Source organism: Lissotriton vulgaris, chromosome 1_1, assembly GCF_964263255.1.
Source record: "Lissotriton vulgaris chromosome 1_1, aLisVul1.2, whole genome shotgun sequence".
Lineage (NCBI taxonomy): Eukaryota > Metazoa > Chordata > Amphibia > Caudata > Salamandridae > Lissotriton > Lissotriton vulgaris.
In genome coordinates, this window is record NC_141685.1 from 1,108,220,976 (window position 1) to 1,108,248,298 (window position 27,323).

At 43.9% G+C, this 27,323-nt stretch overlaps 1 protein-coding gene across 2 annotated transcripts in view; it reads left to right on the forward strand.

Moving 5' to 3' along the window:
• The window catches only part of LOC147748690 (phospholipid phosphatase 3-like), a 90,650-nt gene that overhangs the window by 8,833 nt on the left and 54,494 nt on the right, over positions 1-27,323 (forward strand). For both annotated transcript variants that reach the window (XM_086963571.1, XM_086963573.1), the window contains 2 exons: positions 13,932-14,089; positions 18,448-18,728. In XM_086963571.1, the coding sequence (XP_086819697.1) occupies positions 13,932-14,089; positions 18,448-18,728 (439 nt within the window). The remainder of the gene's footprint in view (positions 1-13,931; positions 14,090-18,447; positions 18,729-27,323) is intronic.

Consider the following 27,323-nt stretch of genomic DNA (forward strand, 5'->3'; position numbering starts at 1 on the left):
CACACATTTCTAAAGAGTTTCTCAGACTATGCCTGCAAACATGCCTTGCCTTGAGTGCCTCTGGTCCACAGAGGCTTGGTTGAAAAGTGCCTCTCACGCAGCAGAGAAGGGCGCTGTGCCATGGCTTTAGGGAGCAGTGATAGCTCTCAAGATTTTACGCAGTGGCAGCTCCGTGCCTACGCATCGTGAGACGCACATGATCACCCACGTGGGATGCATGCATATTTTAAAGTTATGTAGTAAAGTGTGTGTCTGACTTTAGGGCACTGCTGGGCCAGATGGCACTTGCTGTAGGTATATATAGTCGGTGTAGGCTTGATTGGGGTCCCGAACTGTAAGTGCAGTGGTATGCGGCCACATATGGAATTAGTATATATCTGTTTTTCGCCCGTACTAATACAATTTGTCCCAGGCTGTATCTACTGTTTACGTTTGGAAATGAATCTGCCAAGCTCAGTAACAGCATATAACACCACAAACATGCAAGGACAAACAGAAGGCTGCCAAATGCGATCACTTCCAGACACTCCTAGTCTTCACTCAAACCATCAAGTTAAAAGAGAATGCTAACTGGGGGGGGGGGGGGGGGGGGGGGTTCATATTTAAAGCAAAAATGGAAAAGTTATTTATTATGGAAAATGCATCTTTGAAAGTGCTAGTGCTCATGTGCAAAATTGTAAACAGAGTGAGACCGACGCTTTCCCATACCACAGTAATGAGACAACAGAACAACGAAAGGATAAAACAATAACATAACCACAAAACAGAACGGTTCGATGACACAACCAAAATGCAACAGAATTCAACTATAGAACAAAACATAGCAGAACAGCAACCACAATACAATCGCAACAAACAAAACACCACAAAAAATAAAACAGAATGCAACACAACACAAAGCAAAACAATGTCAGCACAAAGCATACCAGACCTAACGCAAAAACACAACACACCAACCCAACCTATTACAGCAACGCGAGTACATGAAAGTGCTCATTTGTGTTGTTTTTTGTGGCAATGCGTTCTACTTTGTTCTGTTTTGTTTTTGCATTGGCATTCTTTGTTGTTGGTTTAATAATGCTGTTAGGTGTAATGTAGTGTTATATTGTCCATCTGTTTTGTGTTGCTGTTTTGTTAATGGGTATGTTTGTTCTTCAATTATGCTGTTATGTTGTTGTTTTGTATGTTGTTATTGTGTTTGTGTACTGTTGTGTTATCAGGCTACTTTGTTGTGTTATGTTGTTAAATGCAGTGTTGGTGTGTTCTTGTATTGTGCTGTTACTATACAGTCATGTAGCAGTGTACTGTAGTATTGCTGCTGCTTTGCAGTTGTGCTGAATTGTTGTGATGAAGACCTTTGTTAATTTGTTATTGAATGGTATTGTTAATTTTGCACTGAACTGTTTCGGTGTTTTAATGTGTTGTTGTGCTCTGTTGTCTACGTGTGTTGTACTACATTTAGGTTTTGTGTGTATTACAGCTGTGTTGTATTGCAGTGCAAGTGTGATATGTTGTATTGTCATTGTGTTATGCTTTTGTATTTTGATGCTGTGTTTTTATGTGGCTCTGCTTTTCTGTGTTGCTTTTGTGGTATGGTATCACTGCCTCACAATGCTTCTGTTGTAAACCAATTTTTGTGATATAGTGGTAACACGTTTTTTCACCACTTATTGTGCTTTTCTTTGCTCTAGGCATAAAGGCCCAGATGAACTAAGAATTATGAATCAGCACAAAGCAATGTTAAGCAGCGCAAAGCGGCAAATGCTATTAAAATCCAGTGAAAAGAAGTGTTTTATGTTGGAAAGGTGCCCTTTTTGTGAGCAGAGCTCCAACTTTGCCCTGCCTTGTATCACTTTGCATCAAGGGGGCGTTGCCAGGGTACTTCAGGGATAAGTCCTACAGGTTGAGACACAAAACCCAAGCAAACAAAAAAGAAATGTATTAAATTCTCCAAAAAGAACAATTCATTTCATAAGTCCTTCAGTGCAGGGCGCATATCCAGCGCGTGGGAAACTTAAGAGTTTGTCTTCCGATTGGAATTTGTAACAGATGGGCATTCTTCCAGTACAAATCCTATGCTAGTCAATGCACGTTCACCTTTGCACTATGGTGTGAGTATGGCATCACACAAGAGACCAATGTTTGAGCATTTGTGCAGGGGATGACATCTGCATTAGGCTAATCCCAGTAGACATGGCTCTGCGCTGAGCACCTCCTTGCCCAACAGAGTGCAACACATTTGAGTGTGCATTGAAAAATATGTAAATCTGTGCTATAGAGAGCTGAACACAAACCTTTTCATATCTGGCCCATGGCTGTGTAATAATAATACTTACTTTATTGTCCAAAAACAGTCCATATTTTAACAACGCGGTGCTGAGTTGCTTGCTCCAGAGATGTATGTGTATTTATCAAGTCTTAGGTACCGGTACAATACTCGCCGGATAACTGAGAAATGTAACGCACTTATGTTAGAAATGGGGGTTCTCTAGTTGGCAGAGGTAGGTACCTTTATCCAAATAGGGGCTCTTGCTTCTAGTCAGGGTAAGGGGGATAAACTCCTACAATAACCCCTGCTCACCCCCTTTTTAGCTTTGAACGAGCAGGCAGGCTTATCTCAGAGGCAGTGTGTAAAGCATTTGTGAACATATACAGTAACACAGTGAAAACACTACAAATGGATACCACACCAGTTTAGAAAATAAGAAAACTTTATCTAACCCAGAACAAGACCAAACGACAAAAATCCACAATACAGTATTAATAAAAATAAGGATTTCAAAAGGTAGAAATAGTTCACTTCAATGCAAGTTGTAAATGCAACACTTTTCTCAAAAGTACCTTAGATGCGCCACGCAAAGCAAACAAAATGGCCGCAGGGAAGGTGTTGCATCAGTTCCTTACACGCAGGGGAGGTGATGCGTCTGTTCCTTACTGTAGCGCAGTGGAGGTGATGCGTCGATTCCTTACTGAGTGGGGAGTTGATGTGTCTGTTTCTTACTGTGGCCCCCAACGATGCGACAGTCTTGGCACCTCAATGTGATGCGTCTATCCAGTATGATGCGTGGTTTCGCGCAGCCGCACAGCAGGCTTGCATCGGACTTGGTGCGGCGATCTCGGACTTCGGAGATCGTTACACCCAATGCGTCGTGCAGCAATTTCTTGATCCACGTTAGACTCTGTGGCGGTTTCGGAGATGCGTCGGAAAACCAGTGCGGATGCAACATGCTTTTTCGGTGTTGCGTCGATTTTCCAACTCCCAGCGACAAACAGTCTCCATAGGTCCTAGACAGAAACAGGCACTGCTTTACAGGTTGGAATTCCCAGCAAGGAGATTCAAGGGAGCTGGTGGTGAAGTCTTTGTGTCCCTGAGACTTCAGAACAGGAGGCAAGCTCAGTTTCAAGCCCTTGGAGATCTTTTCTTCAAGCAAGTGGCAAAGCAAACAGCAAAGTCCTTTTTAGGTCTCGACTACAGCATTGCTTTAGCAATGCATGTTTGTCAAGATTATAGTAAGGCTTTCAAAAGTCTACCCAAAGCTGCGGATCGGGTACAGTTCACGTGAGCCAGGCGCGTGCACATCGCCAGCGACATCGCACACCATTTGTCTACACGCATTATCTCTGAACGCCCAGATTCACAGCCGCCATCTGCCTTTTTATTGCTAGCCCCTCCCCTCCACAGAGCGGGTCTCGCCGCTGCGCTTTCACGGCCGCGCGGCGGTGTCTCTTTCACTGCCGGGCAGCCATTGCTTGCCTTTCTCACAGAGGTGTTTCTCTGCCAAGTCGCGCATAGTTTGTTTCAAGCCCCCACTGTCCATTCTGTTTACTCTGGTTTATGTAAATTGTTCTGCATCATTCTCCAGGGTCTGTAACCGGCCTCTCACAGGCTGGGCTCGTCGCAGCTGCTTCCTCCCCATAAACAGGCAGCGCTCTGTTTCAAGCTGTAGGTATGGACTAACCTACATCTCAAGTTAGTTTAATCTACACTCTTCCAAATCTCCCAACTCTCCCATTCAGTCGCAGCTATGTCCATGCCCTGCTACATAGGAAAGGGGAGGAGCCAGAGCTGTCGACTTGGAACTGGGGACAAGGGTGGAGCCCTGACATCAGCTCAACAGCCTATGATTCTAGGCAAATTATTTAATTTCTCTAATAATTAATATCTCCGTGCCTAAAAAGCACAAAAAAATCTGACTTCGATTAATGTAATCTGGTGCTCATGTAAAACAATCTAATGACTTCACGCTATATGAAAAATGCAAACCTCTGGTCTCTGCATTCACACTAGACCCCTCGCAGATCTTCGCCAAAATATTTAAATCTAAAAATTACATCTCACCAGCCAATTTTGAAACTTTACGATACTATCTATACATATTAATAGGACGTGGGATGTAAATTTAGTTCATAACAATCAATGAAGCTATAAGTGGGCGCTCTTTGGTGGAAACTCTAGTACACAATTAAATGTGCAATATTAAAGAAGTAAATACGGCTAGCGCATGAACCTGTGCACTTTACAGATTAATAGTGCTCCTACAGAATGGAGCTTCTGTCTAGAGTCGCAGGCCGCTTCCAGCCCACAGTGCTCCAGTGAGTTCAGGAGAGCATAGTACAAGCGAAGGAAAGTACAAGCAAAAGCCACAACCAGTGGCCCTGTTTTCTAGCCGTACAGTCATAACAGTAATATCTGTACCCATGGGCAGGACAAATGTGAAGCAAAAGGCATGGGGCAAAGAATTTCCTTATGTCCCTTAAAAAAGATCAGTGACCAAAGTGAAGATATGCTCGCTCCCTTTCAGCTTGGACAAAGCCATCAAATGAAATATTCATGTTTGGATTTTTGAATGTGTAAAACGTACAGAAATATACACTGGCAAACTCAGAAGCAGGAAAAGCCAGGTATTCTTCAGCAGTTTCCTAAAGTTTGGCAGGTGTGAGGCTTTTTGTAGCTGTAGGGCATCTTATTCTAAAGTTTTGCTGCTGCATTGACAAAGCTCTGCCTCCTAGTGTATTCCTTCTTAACGTTGGTATATTTAATAGGAATCCGGAATCTTAGCATCCTTGTTGGTTTGTAGAAAGAAAATCTGCCAGACATAGAGCTAGAACATGGGTCACAGAGAGATTTCTGTACAATGCATAATCACTCTATCTATCTATCTATCTATCTATCTATCTATCTATCTATCTATCTATCTATCTATCTATCTATCTATCTATCTATTGCCCTCACTCGATCTATCTATCTATCCCTCTCACTCTATGTATCGCCCTCACTCTATCTATCGCCCTCACTCTATCTATCTATCTATCGCCCTCACTCTATCTATCTATCTCTATCTATCTATCTATCTATCTATCTATCTATCTATCTATCTATCTATCTATCTATCTATCGCCCTCACTCTATCTATCTATATATCGCCCTCACTCTATCTATCGCCCTCACTCTATCTATCTATCGCCCTCACTCTATCTATCGCACTCACTCTATCTATCTATCGCCCTCATTCTATCTATCTATCTATCTATCTATCTATCTATCTATCTATCTATCTATCTATCTATCTATCTATCCCCCTCACTCAATCTATCGCCCTCACTCCATCTATCTGTCTATCTATCGCCCTCTTTTTATCTGTCTATCTATCGCACTCACTCTATCGCCATCACTCTATCTATCTAACTATCGATCGCCCTCACTCTATCTATCTGTCTATCTATATATCGCCCTCACTCTATCTATCTATCACCCTCACTCTATCTATCTATGTATCACCCCCACTCTATCTATCACCCTCCCTCTATCTATCGCCCTCCCTCTATCTATCTATCACCCTCCCTCTATCTATCTATCGCCCTCACTCTATCTATAAATCGCACTCACTCTATCTATATATCGCATCATCACAGCATCACTGAGCACCACCACAGCATCACTCAGGGACACCACCACATCACTATGCGCTACCACAGCATCACTGAACGCCACAGCACCACTTGTCGCCACCACAGCATCAATCTGTGCAACCATTCAACAACAACTGGTTCAAATATGTTCTCTCAATGTTTCAAGCTTTATTACAAATGTCACAAAAAGATGTTAATATTTCACTTCTGCTCTTGTATTTTCGTCACAATAAAATGCACTGAACATAATCTTCACAAAAGTTATTTACAAAAGTTTAAGCTATTGCCATTATAAATTACAAAAGCTTTTATTTAAGTATTAATTATTTAAAAAAAATAAAAGCCATTGTTATTTGTAATATCAATACATCTAAGTCACGTAAATACAACACATATTGCATTACAAATGCTATACGTGTCACATTTGCGAAAGTTAAAACTATTGGCATTATAAATGACAAAGCTATTAATTTTGCTATTTTCAAAAACAATACATAAATAAAAAATGTGTAATTTACAATACCAATAGCTCAAACTTTCCTAATGCGAGACCTATTGCATTGCAAATCCTTGTTCTCCTTTCCTTGGCAGTAAGCAGCCACTGCAGGGCAACCCCAGACAGCAAACAGCACAGGGGCAGTATTCCTCTTCAGCTTATCCGGCTCTTCTCCTTGGCAAAGGTTTCCTATTGATTTCCCAGAAGTGATCTAAAAGTGTGGGGTCTGGGCCCCTCTTTTTATACACAAAAATCATTTGTTCTCTGAAGGCCTCTGTCCTCACTGGTGCATCTTCTTGGCAGTAGGTGGAGACAGCATTGGTAAAGGCAGACCAGGCCCATTCAGGTGAAAAGGAAATCTCCTCCCTCTACTCTAAATGCAGCCCAGGTCTATTCAGCCCAGCCCTGACTCATCAGACTTCTGTAGCCACTGCCCTTTTCCAGCCCCTGTCATCCAAAAGCCAGACATGCAATACACAAACCTAGTAGAGGCAGACTGGATATTTAGGCAAGAAAATACACACATTCTAAAAGGGGTATTTTCAAACACAGAATGTAAAAATCATCCTCACTAAAAGATGCACTTTAACATTCTGAGTTCAGGCATACTAAACTTTATTTTCCCATCTTGTGCCTAGAGTCAGTTATGTTTATAAGATGTTATAAACAAACTCCCCATTTTGGCATATGGGAACATATAGCCTTGCAATAGGGAAAAACAACATTGACAGTATTTCACTATCAGGACATACCACACTAATCAGGACATGTCCTACCTTTCACATACAATGAACCCTGTCCACAGGGGTACCTTGTGCCTATCTTAGGGGTGACTAGTATGTAGAAAAGGGAAGGTTTAGGGACTAGCAAGTGTATGCACTTGCCAAGTCGACATGGCATTCCCAGACTGCACACAGGCACTGCAATAGCAAACCAGAGTCACATTTTACAGGCTGTTTCTGTGGGTGGCACAACCAGTCCTGCAGCCCACTAGCAACATTTGATTTACAGGCCCTGGGCACACACAGTGCACTGTACAAGGGTCTGATATGTAAATCAAATAGCCAATCATCGAAACACTAATCCATAACACTATTTACAAAAGAGAGCATATGCACTTTAGCACTGATCAGCAGTGGTAAAGTGCCCAGAGTCAGAAAACCACCAACAAAAGGTCAGAAAAAATACAGGAGGAAGACAAAAAGTTCAGGGATGAACCTGCAAAATGGGCAAAGTCCAACAACTTACTATATAGATCTGTGTGATTAGTTACAGGTGTATATCATCATAAAATAACTCAGAGGCTTGATGTGTGTGTTGTAGAGATCCTTGTGTAACCTGATATGCAGGTACCCGTTCCTATCCTAGTAAGATAGCTCAGTTAATAGTGTACCCACTGCAAACATTTATAATCAACACAGAGGGCATATGTTCATCTCCCTGCAGGTACTCACAAAATCTTTCATTCCCCCTTGTTAATAAAGTGTGCGCCATTGATTTCAGTTACACTTAACATTAAATAGTAAGTGTCAAAATATAAGTTCAGTTTGTTTTGTATGTTCAATAAATGGTGATTATTGGTGTAATTACATACACAATCGAGTCAATTAAGTGCGAGACATTACATATCACATTTTCTCCCTTTGACAACTCTGATCCTGTAAACTGTTCTCACTGCTGGGATTTCTCTTGGCCCCTCCCTGAAGGGGCCCTGGGGAGTGCTTCGCCGTTTCCGCTGAGGCTCTTGGGTCTCGAGACAGGGTATGGCCCTGGACTTCCACACACCCCTGTTCTCAGGCTTGACACAACTCACACAAAAGGGTGGTCCTTTCCTATGAACCCTGGTGCTGTGTAGGCTTCGTGTGGCGGTCGAGGGAGCCTCTTGTCTGCCTACCCTCAGAGGCATTGAATGTGCCCAGGTCAATGCTCTTTGCACTGAGGAGGCAGAACAGGGGCAGCATGGGCTGCCTTGGTAGAGCCACGCTCTACCAAGGCTTGGGATAGGGTGACCGGGTGTGTCGGACAGTCCCGGTTTTTCTCCAGCCGTCCCGGCAGGCAGATTTCAGGAAATTTAGCTCATGCCCTGGCTTATAGAGAGGGCCGACTGAAGACGGTGGGAGGTATCTTCTTATGTTTTGCAAAGCAGGGATAGTTAACAGCTGTTATAAGAAGGCAATTTAATTAGCAGTCAGGCTACTGGCTTTTAAAATGGCATTTTATTTATGTTCTTGGTGCCTCTTCTGTAATTTTGTGCTGAGGAGAACTGTCATTCCGTGCGCTCCGTTGAAGTAAAATTGTAGTCCTTCTTCTAGTTTTGGAAATTGTCCAGGTTTTTGACTTTAAAATTCTGGTCACCCTAGCTTGGGAGGGCAGTTGTTTAGCGATGGCAGTTCATATGCTTGACTGACATAGGCGGTTGGTGCCTGTCTCGTTTCTCCTGCCACCACTCGGCCACCCTAACTCTACACAGTAAAAGGACGAACCAGGAGACACTTGCAACGCCTCAAGGCATGGATGAATCCCAGAGGGTCCCTGGCAGGTCCTAGTTGCTGGAGGCCTGGTTTCAAAAGTAACTCATCTATCTATGACACTTAGGGGCAGATTTACAATAACTGGCGCATCCCCAGGGATGCGCCTGTTATTGTGCGCCGCAGCTCCGCCACCCATGGTGCGCCGCATTTACAATGCGGCGCACCATGGGGCAAAAGCGGCACAGATGCGTGACGCATCTGTGCCGTAAAGAGGGCGCATTGCTGGAGTTGCATCGCAAGTGCGACGCTGCTCCAGCAAGGCTCGGGGGTGCCCTATCTGTCCAATGCTGCGTCAAGCCTTACGCCTGCTTCAAGCAGGCGCAGGGTTTTGACGCAGCATTGGCCTAAAAGTGACTGAGTGAAATCTTGTAGATTTCACTCAGCCACTTTTGCGAGGCGCACCTGCCCCGGAACGCCCACCCTGCGCCGGAACGCCCACATGTGGCACAGGACTTTACAATGTGACGCATCTGCCTAGATGCGTCACGTTGTAAATGGGTCGCAGGGATGCGCCACGTTTACGCCGCCATTGCGTGACGCAATGGCGACTTAAACGTGGCGCAAGTCCGACATAAATCTGCCCCTCAATACCTCTGTTTTGTCGTTTCTAAGCACTGTAAACAACAGATGTTATTATTGCAAGATGTAACTCTATTCAGTTTATCTATCTTGGAATAACAGGTGTAACAACTCAAAGATGTTGTTGTACTCAATGTATCAATCTCTGAAGGATGAAAAGCTTGTTAAACAATTCTGATGATGCGACGCTTCCTGGTTTGTAGCAAATCATCGCGATAAACAATAACTTGGAATGCACTCGGTCATTAGCCCCATATTCCCTTCCCGTGGCTTAAGCAGCACGCGGAAGGACTTTAGCCGAGTCGTTAATGATACTCCTCGCATTACACACACACCACACCCCTCCTCCGGCCAAGGAGCTGATGTGCTGGGCCGGGGTACAGTTAAACTGCCGCCGAAGCCAGATTTGATGTAAAAAAAAAAACACTTTCAGCCGGACCACTTTTCTCTCTGTTTAACGGGCGCTGAAATGCAGTATAAATCATTCTGGCTGTGAACTCAAGAACTAGGGCATTGCTTTAGAATGGGATATTTACATACCCACAATCCTTTGCACAATCAGCTGCTTTCATGTTCACTCACACATGAAGAAATGTAAACATACTTTTTTTGTGAGATTAAAAGATAAGTTCTGTACAGTTTTTTTAACCCTTAACGCCCTGGAGATTTCACTTGATTGGATGTTACGCGGGGAAGCGAAGCTTAAGGCGCGTGAGTGGCGACACATTTGGCGATACAGCGCCACCAGGCACGACAGGACCCCGTCGAATGACGTACTTGGACACTGCGCATGCGCTGCACACTTAAGCTGAACTCTGCCAGGCATGTGAAATCTTGTCCGTTTGCGACAGCTGTTGAGAGACGACCTGAGGTATTGATGGTAACGTGACGACAGTCCGCCCGAGCTTCTTAAAAGGCCCTACCCGACTACAGATCCTTCGAGTTGGGATATTTCCCTGCACGTCTCGGCTTCTGGTGTCGAATCAGACGCTGGAGTGAGCCACGAGTTCCCTCAAATGAAGACTGCCAGGCAATATATTCACACAGGGATTTACCACATAAGATTGTTCCCATAATATCTTGTTATAAATAACTCCATCACTGTACTACTGCAAACGACGCTCCATGGAATGTGGGCACGTGGGTACTAGGGCAAAAACAGAGTGTCCTGTCCACTTGGAAATGTGGAGGTCAATCTCATATGGTCACGGACAAGTGCAAGTCCGGGTGTCACATTAGGGTCTGTCGTTCTCCTACCAAGAGAGACCCTTGGTTTTATTCAGTATGCACATGGGAATGGTGTGGCAGCCATTGTGTGAACTTTTCAGATGGGAAATCCGTTTGTTATCTCATGAGGACAAGCGGTCAGTCAGTGACGTCCTTCCGTAGTCTCGGAGGTTAGACAGTCACCGTCCGGATGTATAAGATGGGCCTTGGGGTCAGTGTGCAACCTCGTGATGCACACTGAGTCAGTCCGTGCCCTCCTCTGTGGGAAAGAGGGACAGCCTTTGAGCTCCTAAGACAGGCGCTAATATCAGAGTCTAACTTCCAGGGATGGAAGTTTGGCCCGCCTGTGATCTTCATAAAAGGACCATGAGTACAACTTGTGACCTCCTACATAAACACTGGGTCAAGCCTGTGACCTACTGATATGGACTCCGGGTCAGTCTGTGGCCCTAGGAACGGGGTCGAACTGGGATAAAAAATCATCCCTGGTACCACAATAAAAGTGGTTCCATTAGCATACCAGATAGCTGAAAAAGAGGCCCATGTTTGCCAATCAGACCATTTTTAAGTTTGTAAAGGCACGCTGTATGGGTATTTTGTAAGGTAAGGAAGCCTGCATGCACTCTGGTTTTCTTCAGGCAATGCTTTTTAATTTTTTTATTTTACAGAGTTTTATATAGCACAAACTTGACCCGAATCAGAACCAGAGTGCTTTACATAGCACCAGTTGTGTTACATGAGGACACATTCATTTTTTGTTAGGCACGGGGAGATTAAGTGGTTTGCACAGAATCACTTGATGTTCAGTGTCATTGCCGAGACTGTAACCCAGTTCCCCAAGTTTGAGGTCCACCGCCCTAGCAGTTAGGCCAACTCCTCTCCCCTCTTGTAATATCAGGGAAATCAACAGCAAAACTAGGCCCACTTGCAGATAAAACAGGCCCACAAACTGCTAAATAAAGGCCCACACGCTGTTTCACTAGACCAGCCTACCTCACCCACACTTCCTGATTGCCCTACAGGCCAGTCCAACCTTGCTTAGGAAGTGGATCAAGATTAAAATAATGAGTTCCAGAGTTGGGTATTGGGTTTGTTTTTTACCAACTGGAAGAGATAGTCCAACCAGTAACCTCACAGGAATGAGTGTCCTTAGATGGACTATGTGGACAGTGTGTATGTTCCTCAGTCTTTATTTTAACTATTTGTTTTTTTATTACACTTATTTATAGAGCACAGACCCAAGAAAATGGGCAATGGGTCACTATACAACTGCAAAGCATTATATTTTGAAAGATACAATTCTATAGGATAGGTCTTCAGATTTCTATGGAAACGAAGCTGGACATCCTTCAATTGGATGTCTTCAGGCAGATTATTACATAGTTTGGAAGCCAGACAAGAAACTTGATTTATAGTTTCTATTTTCCCTTCTTTTGAGGTTTCCAGCTTCAGATGAGCTTTGTTTCTTGTGCTTCTTCTTCCTGTAGTGAATAACAGTTTGTGTTTTTTGGTGGGGCCGCCCAGGTGAAAAGCTCTTATAGGTTAAGCATGCTATTATAAATTGTATTCTGGCCTTCAGGAACAGCATGTAGAAGTCTCTTGCGATGAGGTTTGATTTCTCTGCCCTTCTAACAAGCCATGCATCTGCATTTAAACAGCTCTGTTTGCTGCTGGAGCATTATGGGTGGACCCGCAAGTAAGGCATTTCCCATTTTACGCGTGAGAGGGTGAGTGCCTTTTATGGTGCTTCTGAAATCACCTTGGAAAATGGATGGTTTCATGTTCCATAAAAGAGGAACCGGAATTGATTGACACTATGGTTAGTTTGTGGGTGCCTGTGAGGAACAGTGGGTCAGTGTGTGTCCTTGTCAGATGTACTTTGGGTCTGTGTCACCTCTCAGGCAGTAACTGAGATCCCCCTGTGCGCTTCTCAGGAAGATACTCATGTCTCCTCTTAACCAGGGTCGGATTGGGATCACAATTAGGCCCAGGCACTCCCCAAAATGTGGCCCACATTCCCTGATCAATCCCTTTCATGGATCACCATTGACTTAATGTCACTGGAGTCTGGCCGGTTATTTTTCGTTATATTTTTTGTAGTTTTATGCAATGTGAACTCGGCCCAAAGTCATTGGAGAAATGTACATAAACTCCAGTTACTTTACACAAGATCTAATTCATTTTTATTTTTAGTATGGTGATTAAGTAATTTGTGCAGAATCACAGGATGTTGAGCTGACACTGGGGCTTGAAACTACTTCCAACGTCTGCAGCTCTCACCATAGCGATACATTCATTTTTATGCAACCCTCTCCTCTCCCATAACAAGGCCTACAGACACTGTGATTGAGGTGACAACACCTGTCCAGTTTAGGAGGCCATTTCTCTTGATCACCTGCCATCCCAGCCCACTATAGACTTGGGGCGATGACTTGGCAAGGGATGTGTCAAAAAAGCACATCTCTGCTGCTCCAGGCAGGGCTTATGTGAGAATGGGCCAATGGTACAAAATCACCTGCACCCCACTATGAAGTCCCCACATACTCCCACCCTCCCCACATCCACCATGGCCTAAACGTGATGGCCTGACAAGGGATGACTACTTCTGACAGGGCAGGCCACTCGAGGCAGGGCGCAGAGGTGAGAATGTCCCACAGGCTAAAGCAACGCCTGGCCCCTATCCTTAATTTACAGCAAGGGAGTGACCATGATACTGGTTCCACATTAAAGTTGCCTGGAGGGGATTGGGGAACAAAGTATGTCTCTTAGGCCGTTGTACAGAGGCCCTAAAAACAGGTCCAAATGTGACCCAGAAGCACCAGCCCATCGCCCAATGCCCGGATGCCCGCCTTCCCGATCCAACCCTGCCCGTAACTCATCAGATGGACACTGAGATCATAAATGACCTCCTTAGAAGGACACTGACCAGGGTGTGTATTTACTGGATGGACACTGTACAGTTTGTGTACTCTTGTGTGCTGCCGTGGGTTAGTGTGTGACCTCATCCGATAGACAATGAGGTCACTCCATGTCCTCCTCAACTGGGCAATGAAGTCCGATTCTGGCCCTAAGGTCTGTGTGTCTTTCTGGTCAATGAGTGACCTTCAGTTGTGTTCATAAACACGTGTTTTTCTGAATTACAATCTTATGTCAAAAGGTGTATTTACTAATGTTGTACTCTGTCTCAGCCTCCATCCCTCTCTTCGTGTGTGAGCTGGGGATCATCGAACCCGTGCGCAGGGGGTTCTACTGCCACGATGACAGCATCAAGTACCCGCTATTGGGCCAGGAGACCGTGTCAGACACAATGCTGATCAGCGTGGGCATCCTGGTGACATCGGTGTCGGTAAGTGACTATGGTTAGATGTGCTAATAGGATCACTGAAATAATATCGAGGGACAAAATATCGACTTGCCAAAATATTGTGGACAAAATATCGACAGTCAAAATATCGAGTTTGTATCTACAAACAGGTAAGTACAAAAATATCGAGTACAAAATATCGTTAACAAAAATATAGATGTAAAAAATATCGACTTTATTAAAAACAGTGTTAAATTAAATTAATATTAAATTTTAATTACTAAAATATACTTAAAACGACTTAAATTAAATTATAATAATTAAATAATAAATGAAAATAATAAAAATAATTTTTTAAAATCTTATTTGTTGACCCTGAACCCTAAAAATACCCCTTTACCCAAAAACCCAAAACTGACCCTGAACCCTAAAAATACCCCTTTACCCAAAAACCCAAAACTGACCCTGAACCCTAAAAATACCCCTTTACCCAAAAACTGAAAACTGACCCTGAACCCTAAAAATGCCCCTTTACCCAAAAACTGAAAACTGACCCTGAACCCTAAAAATACCCCTTTACCCAAAAACTGAAAACTGACCCTGAACCCTAAAAATACCCCTTTACCCATGAACTGAAAACTGACCCTGAACCCTAAAAATACCCCTTTACCCATGAACTGAAAACTGACCCTGAACCCTAAAAATACCCCTTTACCCATGAACTGAAAACTGACCCTGAACCCTAAAAATACCCCTTTACCCATGAACTAAAAACTGACCCTGAACCCTAAAAATACCCCTTTACCCATGAACTGAAAACTGACCCTGAACCCTAAAAATACCCCTTTACCCATGAACTGAAAACTGACCCTGAACCCTAAAAATACCCCTTTACCCATGAACTGAAAACTGACCCCGAACCCTAAAAATGCTCCTTTACCCAAAATTTATCAATATTATTTAATTACCAATTAATTATTAATTAACAATAACAATAAAGTAAATATATTAGAACATTAGCTGTAATTATTTTAATAATTAATATTATTTTTTCCAAATTAATTACTTAAAAATAACACAAAATTATATATATTAAAAATGTACTCTAATTAATGTAATTAACTAATTACAATTAATTAATTAACAATTATTTACTAATACAAAATATGTTCAAAATTATATTAATTAATTAACTAATTAATATTAATTAATTATCAATTAATTATTAATTAAAAATTTTAACAAACATATATTAATTAATTAATTATTATTAAATTACTTCCCACCCTATTCCCCTATAAACCCACAACCCGCTACAGAATTACATTACGCAATTATTATAAAAACAAAATTCATGTAATAAAATATTTTATAACATTAATACACACTATTCACACATATTATTACATAAAAATACACTATAAAATATTATATATTATTAAAAAATCGATATTTTTGCTATCTATATTTTATACAGTCGATATTACTTCACTTACCTGAAAAACGATATTTTTGTAGTCGATATTATGTCCAGTCGATATTTTGTCCAGTCTATATTTAAAACTCGATATTATGTCCAGTCGATATTTTGGAGTCGATATTTTGTCTCTATACTGTGCTAATACCCTCTACCCTGTATACACCATGTGTGGGATTGTGCACCCGGTGTCTGCGACCACTTGCCCCATGGGTATGATCCACATATGCCCAGACAGGGCTTGATGTAATGGCATGTGTCCTCCAAAGAGCCTGAAGGCCTGTGTCCAAGCCCCTTAGATCCTCCAACAGATTGCCCCGGGGAGTCATTTATCGGAGTAATTGAGTATTAATACTTCTTCCCCATAGAGTACTGAGCATGAGTCCTTTTGGGAATCACAATTGGAGTACTAATATACCTCTTTTTTGTACAGGTCGCTAAAGGTAGAGTCCTTCCAATGGGAAGTTTATTACCCCCTTGCTGCACTGACCACCCTGAGAGTGAGCCCTCCTGTGTCTGATATTCTCAGGCCTGCATTGGTCAGTTCTGCTGCAGACTCATTAGGTCGAGCAACGAGACCTCTCGTATATACTTTACTATATATTTATTATATACTTATATGTGTAGGTAGTTTGTGGGCTCTGGAGATCAGCCCTAGGACTTGTCTACTTCCACTTAGGGACTTTTTTCGTCTGTTCAACTGACTCTATTTAACTGTCTTGATAGAAAACGACCTGCAGAGGTCAGTAAAATACCAGAATCGCTTTCTGCTGAGGGACTTTCTTTTTTTTATTTCTCTGGCAACTGCCTCTTTTTAACTGTCTTGATAGAAAACGACCAGCAGAGGTCAGTAAAATACCAGAATCACTTCAGCATTCTCTAGATTTCAGTCCATAGAAATGGTCTTCCACAAGCACCGGTAGACAATAATATTTTTTTCAAATCTTGTATTTTCAGTGATATGATCACCGAAGGCCCTGATCTTATATTGAAAACAGAGCTTTGGACTATACCATTTCCAGCTGAAAGGCAATTTTTCACTCCATGTGTTCCCATACCTGGTGTGTCACACAGTTTGGTGCTTCTTTCCCTCCAAGTTAAAGAACAGAGATGTTTCAGCCCCCAGGCTAATGTGCTGCATAGCTAAATAATATAAGGTCCCAAAGGCGAGACCGATTGCTTTGCAAATGCTTGTTTTGGTAGTAACTACTGGAGTATTAGTGTTTCACTTTCCCCCAGATTTTCCTGCGAGGATGTCCTCCTAGCAACAGTGCGTGGGGTATCAATACCAATTCTACATACCTTGCGCTGAAAAAGATTCTATTTGTTGTCACAGTTGGGGTATTAATACTTTCCTAGCACAAAGGTCGCTCTGTGCAAGCATTCTTTGGGCGGTCACATTTTGAGTATTAACATCCGCCCTTGCAGCACAGTTTGCTCTCAGAGAAAATCCAACTCTGAGTATCAGCTGGAGTATTAATGCTGCTTATGCAGGAACAGTTCACACTAGATGTGAGTCCTTTTTGAAGCAACAGCTGGACTAATAATCTCCTTTTAACACAGATCACATTGAAAGCTAGCACAACTGTTGTAATACTTTTCATACTAATGCCTGTTTCATGAACGACCACCGTGAGATCTTTCTAATGTAACAGTTGCAACAATACCGATTCACTGGGGAAGGTATTTTTGTGAGTACTACCGAGGTTTGATGACTCACCTTCCATTGGCCTTTGATACATTTTATTAGACAGAATACAAACGTATAAGTACCCCGCTTTTCCTTCTGGTGCCCTGTGAGAGAGTATGTTTGCATTAGCAGTTGGAGCATTAACAAATACTCCTTCCCCTACAGACCACAATGTCACAACGTTTTTTGGCAGAAAAAAATTAAGTTTTTCTATCCCCACTTCTCCATAGTCTACACGCTAAGAGAGTTTTTCAGCAGTATCAATCGATATTTTAATACCTCTCCTTCATCAAAGATTGTCCTGTTAGAGAGTTGGAGGTAAGAAAGCTCGCACCCGCCTTTTAATGCACATTGCCTAAGTGAGATTCTTTCGGGAGCAGCATTTAGAATCCGTATACATATAGTGTCAGACAGATCACTATCTTTACCCAGAAGGCTGGGCTTTAATAACTCATCCCCCTACGGAAGAGTATGTGAGAGTCCATTTTGCACTAATGGCTTGTGTATTAATACCCTTTCTTCACTGCAAATGACCCTCAGACAGAATATTTTGGGTAAGGGCTGGAGTATGAATTACTCTTTCCCGCAGATTGCCATATGATACTTCTTTTGGCAGGAACAGTGGTAGTTTGGTACCTTCTTTCACTCTAAGATTAGCCTGTGAAAAGGTTTTTTTTGCTGCAACTGTTACAATTCTAATGCTCCCTTTGTCACTGATCACTATATGAAAGAGCCCTCCATCAGTTGAAGTATTAATACCCATGACTCCCCATTAGCTGACATTGACATTTGATATATTAATACCACATCCTTCTATGATGATTCCCTGTGAGAGAGCCCTTTTTCTGTGTGGAAAGGTCATAGTTTGAGCTTTGGAACCCTTCTTTTCCCAATACTACTCCTTCTCTTATTAATCATGTATGAACTTAGTTATTTTTGGGGTTTCGATTTGGAGAGCTAATAGCAGTAGCCGCTCTTCCCCAGACATCGTAGTGGGTGACAGTCATTTTGGGAGTAAAATTTGAGCTCTTATAATTAATACTCCTTCTAAAAGACATCCTTGGTAGAGAGTTGTTTTGATAGCAGGATTTCGCCTATTAACATCACTTCTTCTCCAAGGGAAAGAGTACTTTGGGAGTATCACTTCACTTAATAATGCCACTCCTTCTTCAAGATCTCCTTGGCTGAGAGTAATTTTAGGAGTAACATTTGTTGTTCTGATATTCCTCACAGATCGCCCTGGGAGAGATCTACCGGATCCGCTTCCTCCACCAGAGATCGAAGTCCTTCGTCTCAAACCCTTACGTGGCAATCCTGTATAAAGAGGTTGGCGCCTTCCTATTCGGGTGCGCTGCGGGTCAGTCCCTCACCAACATCGCCAAGCTCGCCATCGGGCGCCTCCGGCCACACTTCTTGGCAGTGTGCCAACCAGACTTTTCCCTCGTAAACTGTTCTGTGGGGTATGTGGAGAATTACAACTGCACCGGAAGTCCCTCGGCAGTGAAAGAGGCAAGGTATGGAAGATTAGTATTTTAAGGGTATACATGGACCCCGACTTAGTACTCAAGCCAGGCACTCCTTGTTCATAGGGTATACACGGATCGCAGTTTAGCAGACGCACACATATGTGGCTGGCCTTTATTCTTAGCATGCACATGTACACCTCACACTTATATCTACCCTCACGTTGTCCACTGAATATACATGGGCACCTGATTAGTGCTAAGCCATGGTTTCAAATGACCTTGTTCATAGAGCACACAGGGACTCTGATTAGCACCCAGACAATTTACTGGTGGCCGTTTGGTATATTGCACATATACACCAGCTGGACACATACTCCAGAAGATGTCCCTTCTCTACAGTAGCAAGGTGTTCACCTGGACTCCAGCTGGTCATGCACAGATGTATGTATTCGATGTAGATTCGGTTAGGATCAATTATATAGTTCAGAAATGTTTGGGGGCTGCTGTCATGCTAATGAGGGATGGATGGAGGCTGATCAGTGGAAGATTAGAACCTCTTAGTTTACGGATATAGATTTGCTGAATGGTGTTTAGAAGTCTGGTTACTAAATGATGGTGGCCGCTGGATTGAAGGCCGGTTAATGGTGAGGATGTGCCTGCTGCTTTGGCTGGCCGATGACAATATTGTAACTGCAGAAGGGGGCCAGGTGGCTGGCCATCGAAGGAAGGTGGCTCATGAATGGAAGGCTGGTAGATAGTCAGTCAGCCAATGGTGGCTGCCAGATTGGAGTCTGCTAACTGGTGAGTTGGTGCCTGTGGACTTGAGAGTGGTACCTAGTGTCTGGTAGATGGGAGCTTGAGGATTGGTAAACGTGAGCTTGGTGAGTAGCGACTGGTGACTGTCAAATAGGAGCTCGGAGACTAGTAGGTAGAAGTCTTGTGCCTGGTAGATTGGAGAATGAGGATAGGTAAATGGGGGTATTTTGACTGAGACGTGGGAATCTAATGAATGGCAGGTGGAAGCCTGGTGACTGGCATGTGGGAGCCCAGTGACTGCCAGTGGGAGCCCAGTGACTGGCAGGTGGGAATCTAGTAAATGGCAGGTGGAAGCCTGATGACTGGCAGGTGGGAGCTCAGTGACTGCAGGTGGGAGCCGAGTGACTGGCAGGTGGGAATCTAGTGAATGGCTGGTGGAAGCCTGATGACTGGCATGTGGGAGCCCAGTGACTGCCAGTGGGAGCCAGTGACTGGCAGGTGGGAATCTAGTGAATGGCAGGTGGAAGCCTGATGACTGGCAGGTGGGAGCCCAGTGACTGGCAGGTGGGAATCTAGTGAATGACAGGTGGAAGCCTGATGACTGGCAGGTGGGAGCTCAGTGACTGCAGGTGGGAGCCGAGTGACTGGCAGGTGGGAATCTAGTGAATAGCAGGGGGAAGCCTGGTGACTGGCAGGTGGGAGCCCAGTGACTGGCAGGTGGGAATCTAGTGAATGGCAGGTGGAAGCCTGATGACTGGCAGGTGGGAGCCCAGTGACTGCAGGTGGGAGCCCAGTGACTGGCGTGTGGGAATCTAGTGAATGGCAGGTGGAAGCCTGGTGACTGGCAGATGGGAGCCCGGTGACTGGCAGGTGAAAGCAGAGTGATTGGCAGGTTGGAGTTGGGTGTCTTTGTGATTAGACCATAGTGACAGGATGATAGGACTCCTGGAATGAGACCCTCGTGACAGAATGTTAACAGTCCTGGGATTAGAACCTGGTGCCAGAATGTTAGGATCCCTGAAATTAGACCATGGGGTAAAAATGCTAGGAGCCCTGGGATTAGAGCCCATTGAATGAATGTTAGGGGTGTAGGTATTAGTGCCCAGTAACAGAATGTTTGGAGCCCTGAGATCAGACCCTAGTGAGATAATTGTATCTTCCTGGGATCAGACTGGGAGACAACATTTTATGAGCCATGAGATTGGACCCAGGTGACAGATTGTTAGGAACCCTGGGATTAGACCTTGATGACAGAATGTTAGGAGCCCTAAAATTAGAGCCAGGGACAGAATGTTAAGAGCCCTGGGATTAAAGCCAGGGACAGAATGTTAAAAGCCCTGCGATTAGACCCTAGTGACAGAATATTAGGAGGCCTCAGATTAGACCCTGGTGGGAGATAGTTACTAACCCTGAGACTCGACCTTGTGACAGAATATTAGGAGCCCTGGTATTAATGCCCACTGACAGAATGTTAGGATCCCTGAGATTAGACCCTGGTGTCAGAATGTTATGAGCCCTGGGATTAGAGCCCAGTTAATGAATGTTAGGAGTGTGGGGATTGGTGCCCAGTGACAGAATGTTAGGAGCCATGAGAATAGGCCCTAGTGAGAGAATGTTAGTGCCCTGGGATGAGACAGAGGGACAACATGCCATGAGCCCTGAGATTGGACCCAGGTGACAAAATGTTAGGAACCCTGGGATTAGACCTTCATAGCAGACTGTTAGGAACCCTGGGATTAGAGCCAGGGACTGAATGTTAAGAGCCCTGGGATTAGAGCCAGGGACAGAATGTTAAGAGCCCTGGGATTAGAGCCAGGGACAGAATGTTAAGAGCCCTGCGATTAGACCCTAGTGACAGAATATTAGGAGCCCTAAAATTAGACCCTGGTTGGAGATTGTTAAGAATCCTGAGATTAGACCCTGGTGACAGAATATCAGGAGCCCTGAAATTAGACCCTGGGGACAGAATGTTAGGAGCCCTGGGACTAGAGCCCATTGAATGAATGTTAGGGGTGTAGGGATTAGTGCCAAGTGACAGAATGTTAGGAGCCCTTAGATCAGACCCTAGTGAGATAATTGTATCTCCCCGGGATCAGACTGGGAGACAAAATTTTATGAGCCATGTGATTGGACCCAGGTAACAGGTTGTTAAAAACCCTGGGATTAGACCTTGATGACAGAATGTTAGGAGCCCTAGGATTAGAGCCAGGGACATAATGTTAAAAGTCCTGGGATTAGACCTTGATGACTGAATGTTACGCGCACTGAGATTCGTGCCAAGGACAGAATGTTAAGAGCCCTGGTATTAGAGCCAGGGACAGAATGTTAAGAGCCCTGCGATTTGACCCTAGTGACAGAATATTAGGAGGCCTCAGATTAGACCCTAGTGGGAGATTGTTACTAATCCTGAGACTCGACAGAGTGACAGAATATTAGGAGCCCTGGTATTAGTGCCCAGTGACAGAATGTTATGATCCCTGAAATTAGACCCTGGTGTCAGAATGTTATGAGCCCTGGGATTAGAGCCAAGTCAATGAATGTTAGGGGTGTGAGGATTGGTGCCCAGTGACAGAATGGTAGCATCCATGAGATTAGACCCTAGTGAGAGAATGTTAGTGCCCTGGGATCAGACAGAGGGAGAACATGTCATGAGCCCTGAGATTGGACCCAGGTGACAAAATGTTAGGAACCCTGGGATTAGACCTTGATAGCAGATTGTTAGGAGCCCTGGGATTAGAGCCAGGAACAGAATGTTAAGAGCCCTGGGATTAGAGCCAGGGACAGAATGTTAAGAGCTCTGGGATTAGAGCCAGGGACAGAATGTTAAGAGACCTAGGATTAGAGCCAGGGACAGAATGTTAAGAGCCCTGAGATTAGACCCTAGTGACAGAATATTAGGAGCCCTAAAATTAGACCCTGGTTGGAGATTGTTAAGAATCCTGAGATTAGACCCTGGTGACAGAATATTAGGAGCCCTGAGATTAGACCAGCTGACAGAATGTTAGGAGCCCTGAGATTTGACCCTCTTGACAATGTTAGGAGTCCTCTGATTAGAGCCTTCTGACAGAATGTTAGGAGCCCTGGGATTAGACCCTGGTGGCAAAATATCAGGAGCCCAGAGATTAGACCCCAGTGATAGAATGTTCAGAGCTTTAGGATTAGAGCTCAGTGACAGAATATTAGGAGTGTAGGGATTAGTGCCCAGTGACAGAATGTCAGAAGCCCTGAGATAAAACCCTAGTGAGATAATTTTAGCTCCCTGGGATCAGACCTGGGGACAAAATATTATGAGCCATGAGATTGGACCCAGGTGACAGAATGTGTGGAACCCTGGGATTAGACCTTGATGGCAGATTGTTAGGAGCTCTGGGATTAGAGCCAGGGACAGTATGTTAAAAGCCCAAGGATTAGACCTTGATGACAGAATGTTAGGAGTCCTGAGATTAGAGCCAGGGACAAAATGTTAAAAGCCCTGCGATAGACCCTAGTGACAGAAAATTAGGAGGACCGAGATTAGCCCCTGGTGGGAAATTGTTAAGAACCCTGAGACTAGACCCTGTGACAGAATATTAGGAGCCCTGAAATTGATCCTGGGACAGAATGTTAGGAGCCCTGGTATTAGTGCCCAGTGACAGAATGTTAGGATCCCTGAGATTAGACCCTGGCGTTAGAATGTTATGAGCCCTGGGATTAGAGCCCAGTGAATGAATATTAGGAGTGTAGGGATTGGTGCCCTGTGACAGAATGTTAGGAGCCATGAGATTAGACCCTAGTGAGAGAATGTTAGCGCCCGGGGATCAGACAGAGGGACAAAATGTTATGAGCCCTGAGATTGGACCCAGGCGACAGGATGTTAGGAACTCTGGTATTAGACCTTGACGCAGAATATTAGGAGCCCTGGGATTAGAGCCAGGGACAGAATATTAAGAGCCCTGCGATTAGACCCTAGTGACCGAATATTAGGAGCCCTGAGATTAGACCCTGGTTGGAGATTGTCTGAGATTAGACCCTGGTGACAGAATATTAGGAGCCCTGAAATTAAAGCCTGGGGACAGAATGGTAGGAGCCCTCAAATTAGGCACTAATGAGAGAGTATTAGGAGTCCTTTGATTAGACCAGGTGACAGAATGTTAGGAGCCCCAAGATTTGACCCTGTCGACAATGTTAGGAGTCCTCTGATTAGAGCCTTGTGACAGAATTATAGGAGTCCATGTTTAGACCCCTGTAACAGAATGCTAGGAGCCCTGGGATTAGACCCTGTGGGCAGAATATCAGGAGCCCTGAGATTAGACCTCAGTGTCAGAATGTTCGGGCTTTAGGATTAGAGCTCAGTGACAGAATATTAAGAGCCACATGATTGGACCCTGGTGACAGAATATTAGGAGCCCTGAAATTAGAGCCTGGGGACAGAATGTTAGGAGCCCTCAAATTAGAGCCTGGGGACAGAATGTTAGGGCCCTGAGATTAGACCCCAGTAGGAGGGTTCTTAGGAGCCCTGGGATTAGACCAGGTGACAAAATGTTAGGAGCCCCAAAATTAGACCCCCGGTGACAGAATGTTAGGAGTCCTGGGATTAGAATCTGGTGACAGGATGTTAGGAGTCCTGGTTTAAACAAAAGTAACAAAATGTTAGGATCACAGGATTAGACCCTAGTGACAGAATATTTGGAGCCCTGAAATTAGACCCTGGTGACAGAATGTTAGGAGCCATGAGATTAGACCCTAGTGGGATAATGTTAGGAGCCCTGAGATTAGACCCTGGTGGGAGATTGTTAAGAACCCTGAGATTCGACCCTGGTGACAGAGTATTAGGAGCCCTGAAATTAAACTCTGGGGACAGAATGTTAGGAGCCCTCAAATTAGGCCCAAGTGAGAGAATGTTAGGAGTCCTTTGATTAGACCAGGTGACAGAATGTTGGGAGCCTGGGAATTAACCCTGGAGACAATGTTTTTTAAATGTATTATTTATTTTTATTTTCCAAATAAACAAGTAGCACAATACAATTCTTACATTGAGCATCATCCTTGATCATTCTTGTGTAGATAAAATACATGATCGTTGTGAACAGGGCCTCTTTCCCTTCCCATTAGATTAGTGTGAGTTTGTATTTTCCTGTCATAACGTCTTGTTATGGTTGTATGGATTCGTTTGGAATCAAGACACAGCAATAGGTAAGCACCAGGGGCATTGTCTAGGGTATGGCTCTGTTGGTTTCCCGTGCAGAAATACCCTGAGACGGTTGCATTAAGGACTGTTGTGTGTCTCCCCACATGCCCAGCCCAAAATGTCTTCTCCATGGGTCCCTTATCTTGTGGAATTTCTTTGGGCACCCCCTGCTATGATATGTGGTTTGCTCAGCCGTCATACATATATCCATTCCCCTCATCATTCCTGTATAGTCCCTGGCGACAATTGGCCCAATTCACAGAACTAATTTAAGACAAAATCCTAAACATACTACCATTTTGGTATTCACAGAAGGCACTAACTAATTTCGGTATTCACAGAAGTTAGGAGTCCTAACTTTAAGACACCTAAATGCCTTCTGTGAATACCGAAAGTCTTAAAGTTAGGATTTGTCCCAGTTCAGGAGTAGTAAAATTTTAGGACTCTCTGGCTCCATGTTAGGAGTCCTCTGATTAGAGCCTTGAGATTAGACCCTGGTGACAGACTATTAGGAGCCCTGAAATTAGAGCCTGGGGGCAGAATGTTAGGAGCCCTCAAATTAGAGCCTGCTGACAGAGTGTTAGGGCCATGAGATTAGACCCCAGTAGGAGAGTGCTTAGGAACCCTGGGATTAGACCAGGTGACAAATGTTAGGAGCCCCGCGATTAGACCCCCGGTGACAGAATGTTAGGAGCCCTGGGATTAGAATCTGGTGACAGAATGTTAGGAGTCCTGGTTTAAACAAAAGTAACAAAATGTTAGGATCACGGGGATTAGACCCTAGTGACAGAATATTTGGAGCCCTGAAATTAGACCCAGGTGACAGAATGTTAGGAGCCATGAGATTAGACCCTAGTGGGATAATGTTAGGAGCCCTGAGATTAGACCCTGGTGGGAGATTGTTAAGAACCCTGAGATTCGACCCTGGTGACAGAATATTTGGAGCCCTGAAATTAGACCCTGGTGACAGAATGTTAGCAGCCATGAGATTAGACCCTAGTGGGATAATGTTAGGAGCCCTGAGATTAGACCCTGGTGGGAGATTGTTAAGAACCCTGAGATTCGACCCTGGTGACAGAATATTAGGAGCCCTGAAATTAGACTCTGGGGACAGAATGTTAGGAGCCCTCAAATTAGGCCCAAGTGAGAGAATGTTAGGGGTCCTTTGATTAGACCAGGTGACAGAATGTTGGGAGCCTGGGAATTAATCCTGGAGACAATGTTTTTTAAATGTATTATTTATTTATATTTTCCAAATAAACAAGTAGCACAATACAATTCTTACATTGAGCATCATCCTTGATCATTCTTGTGTAGATAAAATACACGATCGTTGTGAACAGGGCCACTTTCCCTTCCCATTAGATTAGTGTGAGTTTGTATTTTCCTGTCATAACGTCTCGTTATGGTTGTATGGATTCGTTTGGAATCAAGACACAGCAATAGGTAAGCACCAGGGGCATTTTCTAGTGTATGGCTCTGTCGGTTTCCCGTGCAGAAATACCCTGAGACGGTTGCATTAAGGACTTTGTGTGTCTCCCCACTTGCCCAGCCCAAAATGTCTTCTCCATGGGTCCCATATCTTGTGGAATTTCTTTGGGCACCCCCTGCTATGATATGTGGTTTGCTCAGCCGTCATATATATATATCCATTCCCCTCATCATTCCTGTATAGTCCCTGGCGACAATTGGCCCGATTCACAGAACTAATTTAAGACAAAATCCTAAACATACTACCATTTTGGTATTCACAGAAGGCACTTACTCATTTTGGTATTCACAGAAGGCACTTACTAATTACGGTATTCACAGAAGTTAGGAGTCCTAACTTTAGGACTCCTAAATGCCTTCAGTGAATACCGAAAGTCTTAAAATTAGGATTTTTCCCAGTTCAGGAGTAGTAAAACTTTAGGACTCTCTGGCTCCATGTTAGGAGTCCTCTGATTAGAGCCTTGAGATTAGACCCTGGTGACAGAATATTAGGAGCCCTGAAATTAGAGCCTGGGGACAGAATGTTAGGAGCCCTCAAATTAGAGCCTGCTGACAGAGTGTTAGGGCCATGAGATTAGACCCCAGTAGGAGAGTGCTTAGGAACTCTGGGATTAGACCAGGTTACAAATGTTAGGAGCCCCGCGATTAGACCCCCGGTGACAGAATGTTAGGAGCCCTGGGATTAGAATCTGGTGACAGAATGTTAGGAGTCCTGGTTTAAACAAAAGTAACAAAATGTTAGGATCACGGGGATTAGACCCTAGGGACAGAATATTTGGAGCCCTGAAATTAGACCCTGGTGACAGAATGTTAGGAGCCATGAAATTAGACCCTAGTGGGATAATGTTAGGAGCCCTGAGATTAGACCCTGGTGGGAGATTGTTAAGAACCCTGAGATTCGACCCTGGTGACAGAATATTTGGAGCCCTGAAATTAGACCCTGGTGACAGAATGTTAGGAGCCCTCAAATGAGGCCCAAGTGAGAGAATGTTAGGAGTCCTTTGATTAGACCAGGTGACAGAATGTTGGGAGCCTGGGAATTAACCCTGGAGACAATGTTTTTTAAATGTATTATTTATTTTATTTTCCAAATAAACAAGTAGCACAATACAATTCTTACATTGAGCATCATCCTTGATCATTCTTGTGTAGATAAAATGCATGATCGTTGTAAACAGGGCCACTTTCCCTTCCCATTAGATTAAGGTGAGTTTGTATTTTCCTGTCAT